The 11,036-nt window shown below is 42.0% G+C and overlaps 1 protein-coding gene across 2 annotated transcripts in view; it reads left to right on the forward strand.

Annotated features, from left to right (window-relative positions):
• Positions 1-8,826, forward strand: part of dpf1 (double PHD fingers 1) — a 54,975-nt gene extending 46,149 nt beyond the window's left edge. The window contains exons 10-12 of one of the 2 annotated variants that reach the window (XM_086260852.1): positions 1,302-1,414; positions 2,045-2,126; positions 3,011-8,826. In XM_086260852.1, the coding sequence (XP_086116978.1) occupies positions 1,302-1,414; positions 2,045-2,126; positions 3,011-3,081 (266 nt within the window). In that variant the 3' untranslated portion in view covers positions 3,082-8,826. Of the gene's footprint in view, positions 1-1,301; positions 1,415-2,044; positions 2,255-3,010 lie in introns of those variants that run through there. The other variant, XM_086260851.1, reaches the window with a different exon arrangement.
• Positions 8,827-11,036: the final 2,210 nt, after the last annotated feature.

Consider the following 11,036-nt stretch of genomic DNA (forward strand, 5'->3'; position numbering starts at 1 on the left):
AAGGAGCGTTTATTTTAGTGGAGAGAGTAGAGAACGTATTTGTTTTAATGTGCTTGTATTTTTGTTTTCTTATTATAAGGCTCATTTTTTTTGGTGTGAGATGTGTTTGTACATTTCGGTTATCTGTATAAAAGCAGATGGTGCAGTGGTGCAGAATGTGTACTTATAATTTGACTGCATGTACTACATATTTTTTTCTTCTCACATTTATGTTTGAAAAATAAAAAGGACAGAAAAAAAGGGTTTATGTGATTTGTAGTGATTGGGCTAGTGCATGCAAGACACTGGTATGGTCCTTCATAACTGGAAGGTCAGAAAGTGTGGATGACATAACATTTATATTTTCATAATCATGTAACAGTAAATATCAGGAAAAATTCAAATAACTGCAGAAAAGAAGAGATAGTTTGTTTTCCAAATGACTGAAATGTGGACTTCAGTTTATGAAAACTGTTATTACTTCCCTGTCATTTTATTTAACTAGGGCAGCGGGTTCTATATAAAAGCTGAATGTAGCCACTGGGAATATCCTGATAATCTTACCAACACAAAGAGCTGATCATCTAAGGCTAGCTGGCAATCTTGGTTAGCAAGGTGCATCCATAAAGCACCAAGACATTGTTAGCTGTGGCGAGTTAAAAAACACAGAAACTAAACTAAACTACTTGAACTAAATTGTACTTCCTGAAAAACTGCCTTTATATATGTGTTTTAGGACAACCACACTTGGAACAAGCAAGGAGTATAACTGAAAACCTGAAGGTTTATCAACAAGTTTACTCTAAACAGTACTGATGAAGACTTGAAATTAGTGGCTGAGAAGATCATGTGGTCAAAATCAACTGAGAAGTCGGCTCATTTTCTCATAGACTTCTATGGAGTTGACGTCCTTCTTGCTGACAGTTAGAAATAATGCAGGTTTAAGGCACTTCTAGCTTCATTTTTCAGACCCAAAAGCTCTGCCCATCTTTTATATACAGTCTATGTCTAAGACCAAGTTAAAGCAACTATATGGATTAATTCACATGCCAATAATTGTGGTTATTATCAAGACCGTATTTACATTCTTCATAAATATGCAGGGGGGAGCAGCAACCAAGCAAGCATTCAGTCGCTTGCAAAATACCTGCTAAGTTCTCCTCAAACAGATCACCTGAATGAAGCAAATGAATTTACAGCTGGAAGAAACAGCTGGATGACTGTCCTCAAAATACAGACAGAAATAGTGAACGCGTGTCTGTGTGCCTGTGTGCCTGTGCGCGCGCGTGTGTGTGTATGTGTGTTTGTGTGTGTGCACCCAGGCCACCCGTCCTGTCTGCAGTTCACAGTGAACATGACAGCTGCGGTGAGGACTTATCGCTGGCAGTGCATCGAGTGCAAGTCCTGCAGCCTGTGTGGCACCTCTGAGAACGACGTAGGCTCTTACTTTCTACTACACGTTAAATCTAAGCACATGTGGCTGCACACACACACACACACACACAAACATACACACACACACACATGTACAGCTCATACATAATGCCAGAAAAACTTAGGCAGAGCAGGTATAAGTGAATACTGCTGATATTTATTTTTGTAGTTATCCGAGGCCGATGTCTGGCTCAAATACTTGAGTGCATGAAGACGGTGCACGGCTGAAGGATGGTGTTATAGTGCTGCCCACAATTTACTGAGATCAAACAAATTTTACTGAAAACCCTTCCAGAAGTGCAGATTTTTTTGAAGGTGCTTAAATTTACACAGACTGCAATGCAGGACTCAAAGTGCTGGTTAAAGCATCTAGTGTACATACAACAAAGAAAGAGAGTTGTTGATCCTGTTGAGCTTTTTACCGCCTGCCACAACAAAGGTTGAAGTTATGAATATGAAATTAAAAAAAACAACCAGGGACATATTCATCACACCCCAGTCGCTTGATTATATAAATACAAAATCATTGTTAAAGCACTACACACACTATGTTTTGCCGCTGCAGTCCTCGGCTTTGATTTCAAGACCGTGCGCACGTGTGATTAACGACACTAATTCTCTTCTTTTGCAGGACCAGCTGTTGTTCTGTGACGATTGTGACAGAGGCTATCACATGTACTGTCTGAGCCCTCCGATGTCTGAGCCGCCAGAGGGTACGCATGCACGCCGCAAAGCTACACAATGTACCGCATCCTCATTTTTATCAGACTTCACAACTTTCCACAACCACGACAACATTTTTATCATTACAGAGACATGGAACTATCTGTGCTGTAGGTAGAATGAGGAGAGTGAAACCTGCAGTCAGAGCAGTCGTGCTGATTTTTAAGGCATTTTTAAAGAATATGACCCTCAGGACTCTTTTCTTTTTTTTCTTTTTCTTTTTTGAATGAATGTTTTAATCTGAATACGGCGGTCTAAAATACCGTGACTGCGATTACAGAAATGGAGAAGGTACTTCTGTTTAAATCAAACTGTCATTTGCCACATAAGATGGCTGCCTCAAAATGTTTGATGGCGTTGTCATGGAAATGAGTAGTAGAAAGATAATCTGTTTCCATGGCAAAAGTGTCACTTGGCTGAACATACAGTAGCGGTGCCACTTGTGTTCAACACGCACTAACAGTGTCAAGCTCTGCCCACACATGCGATGCTTTCGATTTACAGGAAAATATTTTTTAAAATTCAGCAGCAGTCAGTTAATTTCGGGTCTCCGCACACGCGTCGATGATAAACTTATATTTGTGTACCACCTTTAGTCTGGGTTCACTTTGAAGCGTTAAGGTTGAGGAGAACATTTCAGCATCTGTCTCGACTTTATGTTTAATTAATGTCACAAATCCTGAGCCGGAATCCAAACCAAACTACTTGTCAGATCCTCTGCACCCACAAACCACAGGCACAGCGTGTGGTGTTTAAACACGGAGCTTTAATTTACAGTGTTACTTAACGCTCTGTGTGAAATGAGGGATTAATCCACAAGGCTTTACAATAGCAGTGATTGAACTCCCAATCTGTGTGTGTGTGTGTTGTACAGGGAGCTGGAGCTGTCATCTGTGTCTAAGACAACTGAAGGAGAAGGCCTCAGCCTACATCACCCTCACTTAATCTGCTGAGCTGCGCCTCTTCCTCTTGGCCCTTCATCCTCTCCCAAAACCACTTCTCCGTAACCCCCCTCACTGTGCCTCAGAGGCTACCCCCCCTCTCCTCTTCTGATCTGCTCGCCGCTACTCTCTCTACGTTCTGTCCCCGCGACCTTTGACACGACTGAGCACACAGCAACCACGGCGATGCATATTCCCGAAACGTCTTTCCAGTGGCGAGCCAACCTCCGCCCCGTTTATTTATTTATTTTGGTCACTCGAATTCCCTGTTGTGCTTGACCTGAATCCCCCCTCCCTTCATTCTTGCTCTGTCTCAACAGAGGAATTCATCAGCTGGCAATAAGTTTGCTAGCAAGACACACACTTCAGCCTGCCAAGGGCACTTCTGAGGCATACTACTCCACAGGAACCCTCATAAGGGCCCTCGGATGAGCCCTAATGATCTTCAGCTGCAACTCAGTCAAGTAGTGAGCGAGAATTAATAAGATGGATAGGTGTTAGGCAGAGGACAGGGCATTGAAGACCCTGGATAACCATGGAGCAGTATGTTTCAGTGTTAGTCAACTGTGAAATATACACCCAATCAAAATTTCATTTACTCCCTCTGTCCTTTACCGTGCACGGCAGAGCTGAGACACTGAACTCTGCTCCATTATTTGTCTGCAGGGTTTCCTGCTCCATGCAGTTTTTTAAAGGCAGAGTGAATTGTACAGAATTTCGACTGATTCTCCATCTACGCGCTCATAAAACCTCACCCTCGCCGGACACGTCGGAGTCTCTGGTCGGGAACTCAGACCATCTTTGACCTCACCCTGTCCTCTCTCGTTGCATGGGGTTTTTCCACAAAATTAATGATGCATTTTGGGATTGACACCGGTGGTTTTTAGTGTGCGGATGTGATCCTCTGATTAAAGGAGAGAAGGATTTTTCTCTTAATCAACTATCTCTGATCAAACGATGTATTTAAAAATACAATTTAGGCTTAGCGTCCCTCACAAATCCTTTACCTGACCTTTGTTCGCCCTTTCCCTCGATGAAACAATGACTGTGAAGCCAATGCGAGACTAAAACGCTCCTGGTGCTTGGTGTGTATTATCTGTGTGTTAAGAATGTAGGATCAATGTGTGGACAATGCAGATCTTTGTCTGGCCTATGCGGAGGCCAAAAAAACGTATTTTTTAATGATTCCTTTTTTTAATTTCTTTTTCATTCGCATGTTGTTGTTTCAGTTGTTTTTTCAAAACTTGTAATTGAAATCGAAGAGAAAGCACACTTAATTCGCAATAATGTGTTTGTAATATGAACTCTTTTGGCCAAACTGGGTGTGTGTTAGTGTGTATGTGTGTGTGTGCATGTCTGTTTGTGGGACTTTATTTGAAAACTACAATAATTGTAGCCATTTCCAAGCTAGGCAGGATCTGTGCGAGGATCTGAGTAGCAGAGGTCAAGTGGATGTAAGGAAAGTCGGCATTTTCTCGTCCAGGTATTCTGACAGAGTGAAGACAAAAAGAAAGTGTTAAAGGAATTGTTTCATCATTTCACCGTGGCTTATATGCCAGAGTTCATCTTGTAGTGACTCTGGAAAGTATGGAAGAAATGAATAGTATGGCACATAACCCACACTGAAGATCATCATTTTTATCATTTACAACCTTTTGTTTTATATTACACGTTAATCCATAAACATTAGAGGTGCTGGTAGCCAGGATGAGAGGTGAAACATCTTCAAAAAACGTAAAGAAGTCCAGCCACCCTTGATTCAAGGGTCTTAGACTAACATTACCTGTTTGAGTGAAACCCTACACAGACATACGGCCAGGAAAACTGTTTCTTACAGTGGCCCTGAGAGGTCAAATGCACTGTAGCTAAGAAAAATAACACCAACAAATACTAAAATGCTGTAATAGCACACAAAACAAAACTGATGATGAATAAAACACAATAGAAATAGAAAAATACATCCATCCATTTTCTTCCGCTTATCCAAGGTCGGGTCGCGGGGGCAGCAGCCCAAGCAGAGAAGCCCAGACCTCCCTCTCCCCAGCCACCTCCTATGGCTTATGAACACCAAAGCGTTCCCAGGCCAGCCGAGAGATATAATCTCTCCAGTGTGTCCTGGGTCTGCCCCGGGGCCTCTTCCTGGTGGGACATGCCTGGAAAACCTTACCCAGGAGGTGCCCAGGGGGCATCCTTGTCAGATGCCCGAACCACCTCAACTGGCTCCTTTCGATGTGGAGGAGCAGCGGCTCTACTCTGAGCCACCCTTCCTCCGAAGGGTGGCTGGCCTTGTATTTGTGATCTCGTTTTTTCGGTCACTACCCACAGCTTGTGACCATAGGTGAGGGTAGGGACGTAGATTGTACGGTAAATTGAGAGCTTCGCTTTTACACTCAGCTCTCTCTTCACCACAACAGACCAGTACAGCAGCGGTCCCCAACTTTTTTTGTGCCACGGACCGGTTTATGCCCGACAATATTTTCACGGACCGGCCTTTAAGGTGTCGCGGATAAATACAACAAAATAAAACTAGTACCGGTACCGAAAAAAGAAGATTTATTCATAACACACGTGAAAAGACCCAGGAAAACCGAGTTAACAATAAAAACGATAACAAAATAACGCTGAAAACCGATAAAAACCCTGAAAACCAGACATTTCACACCTGAGCCTCAACTCTCGCGGCCCGGTACCAAACGACTCACGGACCGTTACCGGTCCGAGGCCCGGGGGTTGGGGACCGCTGTGGTACAGCGTCCGCATCACTGCAGCTGCTGCACCAATCCGTCTGTCGATCTCCCGCTCCCTTCTCCCATCACTCGTGAACAAGACCCCGAGATACTTAAACTCCTCCACTTGGGGCAGGGTCTAGTCCCTGACCTGGAGTGGGCACTCCACCCTTTTTCAAAATATATTTCAATATTTTGAAAGTGTTTTTCAAAAAATACAACAAAGGTTAAATAGAATACAGTTAAAAGAAAAAAAAGAAAAAACTAAAAAAAAAAACCAAACAAGATATAATGAATGAAACACAAGTATTTTTTGTGTGTATCTACAGTATTTGGTAAGTCACACAATTAAAACAAATTTTGTATCTTTTTCTCCTGAACGAAACGTAACACAGATGAATCCTTAGCTTCATTTAAGTGTCTGTCTCTTTGTGGAGTCCTTTACAGGTTTTGGTTAATGTCTCCCCCAAAACACTGCCATTGTATTTTGTGTGCTTTTGAAACATTTTTCTGTTTTCTGGTGTTTTCTTAAGTTGCAGTTTATTTGACCTCTCAGGGCCCCCGTAGTTTCCCCAGTCTTGAGATTAAGCTAACTGTCCCATCCAATGACTACAGAAAACGTTTCTACAGTCATTGTTCCCATCACTCTAACTTCTCTTTTATCAGATAAGTAAAAATTTGTAATAAATAATAGTTGCAATCCTGATTACAGACTACACCCCTTAAGAGGTGTTGTCTTTATAAAACTGTATTCCACCTTTAGCTTCGCATAAATAGATTTTTATGTGAGTACTTAATTCTCTCACAGTCTTTGCCATTATCAGCACAATGATCACCAGAGAATAATGTTAAGGGGTCATTGATTTTACATTAGCGGATATGCTAAGCTCTGTGTTGCTAGCATAGAGCAATACTCAATCAGGTTGCTCTTTCAAGATCAAACCTGTCTAAAAGAGAGACAGTGTCACCAAAATATAAATAAATTAAACTGTATTGGACATTTGTTAACATGTATACATTCAAATGACATATGACAGCCTCTGTGAAGCCATCTGATTTGTTTCTTTTTCTGTTTTTTGGGGTTGATAAGAAAAATATGTTGTTGTAGAAGTTATGCTAACACTGCTAGTCTGCGCTAAAGAATCTGGTGTAAGTGTGGAGAAACGTGGGTTTAAATGGTCAGCCAGCATGCATCTTTATGGGCTTTCACTGAAAAGATATCTTTTATTTTTCTCTTATTGAAATGACCCGTTATAGTGTCCTCAACCAGTTTAACTGGGTTTCTCATGGCAACTTAACAAGCATTTTTAGAAGACAGGTGAAGTACGAGTGCTGATTTATGGGGACATTTCTAAATGATTTATTAGTGCGGATGTGAGGTTTGAGTTTGGAGACAATACCTGTAAATATGGGGATTGAATTAAGGGCAACAAATTGCCATTTTACACAGTGTTTCATATTTTTGTGTACAGGTAAGAGTATGAAACGGCTCAGACTCAGCCAGCTTCGGCTTGAATGAACGTCTCATTTTAATGCTGCATCATGTCTCTGAAAGGAAATTCACAGGATCAGATGGCTCGCTAGAATGTATCTGAACTGTACTCGTGTTTGCCATCTGATGCAGACGGGCAGTAGGTGCAAATACTGTACTACCCCCTCAATTCAATTCAACTTTGCATGAATGACTCATATTTTGATAAAGTCGGTAATGCATTTTTAAATAACGACGACTAAAACTAACTTATGTTCAGTTCCTGTTTGTTTGCTTGTTTGGTTCTGTACCTTTAAAAAAAACAATTTTACATTTTGCACAGCGTGGCTACATTTGCTCTCCAAGTGCGTTTATGCCTCTGTGTGTGAGTGCGTGTTTCTATATATGTGAGTACATGTGTGTGTATGAGTGTAAGCGTATATCCACAGAAGGTCAGTGAAGAAAAAAAAAGAAAGAAGCAAATCGAACCAAAATAGTGTGTTACTTATTATTCTGCAGACATTTTCTTCTCAGTGGAACCAGTTGCATGGCACAACACTGCTTGAGGATTGTAATGTTGAGTACAGATTATAACTAAAGTGCACTTGAGTGTACACATTTCACGCAAGGCACTCGGATTATACTGTATGACTTTATGGTGTGTTAAATTAGTGTTACATTTGCCGACAAAATCACTAGCAACCAATAAAAAGAAATGTTTATTTCCATTTACAAATCAGAGCTAACACCTAGACTTGAAGCATGTCTGTGTGGAAATAGTTTGATGATGAAGTGGAAATATTTAATGGTGATTGTTAGATTAAATATAATGGAAATGTTTGGGATTTGGATGATAATGATGATGTCATTGTGACTGAAAAGCCTTTATATTTGGAGCTTTGCTGGCACTTAAAAGGAGAAGCATGGTGGAGTCAAACTAACTTTGATTGTACTATCTGGGGTGGGTGGGGAAGCCCTGTTGGGTCTTTGGAAAGTTTAATGAAACTTGAGCCTTCTCTCTGTACAAATGGATGAAGCAAAGCGATGGTGGTGTAAGGGTGGGGATGTGGGGTCCAACAAAGCCACACCAGGAGCCTCCAGGTCTCAAGTTGATGCCATTACCCCCATCTCCTCCTTCCACCATCATTTCAGGCTGTTGGTGGCTCAGTCAGAGGGTTGAGCCTTTGGGCAACTCTAGGCCTCTGTTGTAAATTGTTGTTCTGTGATCTTGCTTGCACTTTTTTTGTTGTTTTATTTGTTTTTGTTTTTGTTTTCCCAAAAATAAGAAACTAATTGTAAGTATGTATGCGTGTGAGTGCGGGTGCACTTTTCATTTTCAATCTTTGCATTTTTTGTTTTCCAATGTGACTGTCTGTTGTAAACAACACTGGATAAAGACAAGTTTTTAATTTGTATTTTTTACCTCGAGAAGAAGATGCAATCTTCTTGGACATTTTTTTAACCGCCCTCCTCTTTTCCTCCCTCTCTTTCTTCTCCTCCTCTTCCGTCTGGTACCTGGGAATGCTTTGAAATGTGGACCGTGACCGCACTGCTGTCAGTCATTTTCTGTGAATTCATTCGGCTTTCTCAATTTACCCAGTTTTTTCTCTCTTCCCTCGACTCATTTTTTTCCATTAAAAAGATGAGATTGAAAAATGAGCTGTACCTTTTGTGTGTGCCGTGTGTGTGTTTGCATTATTTGCTCCAGTTCCTGTGGTGTAAATCGCTGAATATTTGTGTGTTCTTGGACAGTAGTCAGTCTGTCTGTCTGCTCGTCTGTATTGCTGCCAACTAGGGCAGCTTACAAGTCTGTCTTTTTTTTTTTCCTTAGGTGGGGAGGACTAGTCCACGGACTTCTTCTCTCACATGCACATACTTATGGGCTTGAAGCTGAGGCCAATGTCGACCATTTTTTTTCTCCCGCTCCTATTTCTTCCTTTCCTTTTTCAGTCTTCAGAAGAGAATGTAATTGCATAGTTTTAGCTAGAAAACACGTGTCTCTTTTTAAAAAAAAATATAAGGTGCCTTTTCATGTGTTTCAAAAAGGGGTAAAAATGCCTTTGAAGATAAAAAAGAAATTAAGGGATGCCATTGTTTGGAATGAATAGCGGATCCTGGAAAACCTGGGAATGGGGACAAAGGAGCCCTGTTGTCCACAATTGTTTTCCAGCAACACTGCAGAAGAAAATACACTTTGCTATTCAGGGCAGGTACAGTTTTGCTATTTGTGATGTATTCCTGGAGATGAGACATTCATCATAGCTGCAGTGTTGGCCAGACCTGGCTGAGCAACAGCAGCGGGGTGAAGTCAAGCCGATCAACAGTTCCATTTTTTGCTTCCTACCAGAACACAGAAAACCAAAAAACTGGTGCATACTCGATTCCTTGGGGGTTTTTGGTGAGAGGGGGCTGAGGGGGGATATAGGTATTTTTAACAATATGCTCTGAAAAAAAATTCCTCCATCCATCCATCCTTTTTGGAACAGCTCCAACATTATCCAAAATCCTGCACAGCACCATCCTGTGCATACAGAAACCCACACAAAAACACTTGTGTGTCACACACACAAAAAAATTCAGACGTGTGTACACCAACAGTGTGTTTTTGTGTGTGCGCACACACACACACAGCCTAGAGCCCTCATCTTCTTATAAGGTTCATTACTCTGACCCCAGTCTCCCTTTCATATCTCTGAGGACGTTTGTGTGTGTGTGTGTGTGTGTGTGTGTGTGTGTGTGTGTGTGTGTGTGTGTGTGTTTGTGCATGTGCTTTCCAATATCCAATAGATTATCAGTATGTATAATTATTTAGGCCCAAAGAAAGTACAAGTGTGTTTTATATGTGTGTGTATTTGTGTGCCTGTGCGAGTATGTGCATACTGTATGAATACTGTACTGAGTGTAACTATGTGTGTGTGTGTGTGTGTGTGTGTGTGTGTGTGTGTGTACATCTGTGCATGTGTGTATGCCTTCCCAGCCAATTACCACATCTCCCAGACAGACTGAGACTGCCTAGGCCTTGCCAGCCAATCGGAGAGGGGCTGCGCACTGCCGGGCTGGAGGTGGTTGCTATGGTAACCAGGAGGCCTGTTTGCATGGTGGCTGATGGAAGAGTGATGGATTACAGTAATGGGATGGAAGGAGAGAAGGAGGGAGGAAGATAGGGAGCTGGAGGAAGTGGAGGGAGGTACAAGAGAAGGAGGAGGAGGTGAGAATGGGAGGAAGAGAGAGAGAGAAAATGGGGGAGGTGAGGAGGGAGGGAGGCAGACAGACTCATACATAAAGATATTGGTAATGTATGAATGCATCTGAAATGAAGCGACTTAAAAAGATGAAAAAGAATGAGAGAAAAATCATAAAGGGAGGGTGGTGGAGGAGTGGAGGGGGTGGTGGGGGGTTGGGAAAATTGGGTTGGGGGTGTGTGTGTGTGTGTGTGTGTGTGTGTGTGTGTGTGTGTGTGTGAGAGAGACTGAATTCATCTCTTTCCTTCTTCTGTCTGGGCTGAGACGTGTGTCTGGCCATCTGTCCTTGGAGCAGTCAGAGACGTAAGTGTGTGGAAAGATGCAGTCTCACCTTTTTGCCTCCTCAGCAGCACTGCAGTCAGTTCATGCAGGAGCTACCTCTGTGCTTCCACATCCACCTGCACCAACTTAAAGTATGATATCAGGGGGCCAACATGATGCAACTCCAACAAGTCAGATGGAATTGGAAAGTTGCACGTGTTCTGACAAGCGATAACAAATTTTTTGTTGCTTGTGCAAA

This window comes from Aulonocara sp. 'chitande type north' Nkhata Bay, linkage group LG14, assembly GCF_057382095.1.
Source record: "Aulonocara sp. 'chitande type north' Nkhata Bay isolate Kocher_YH1m ecotype deep benthic linkage group LG14, A_spYH_male_GT1.1, whole genome shotgun sequence".
Lineage (NCBI taxonomy): Eukaryota > Metazoa > Chordata > Actinopteri > Cichliformes > Cichlidae > Aulonocara > Aulonocara sp. 'chitande type north' Nkhata Bay.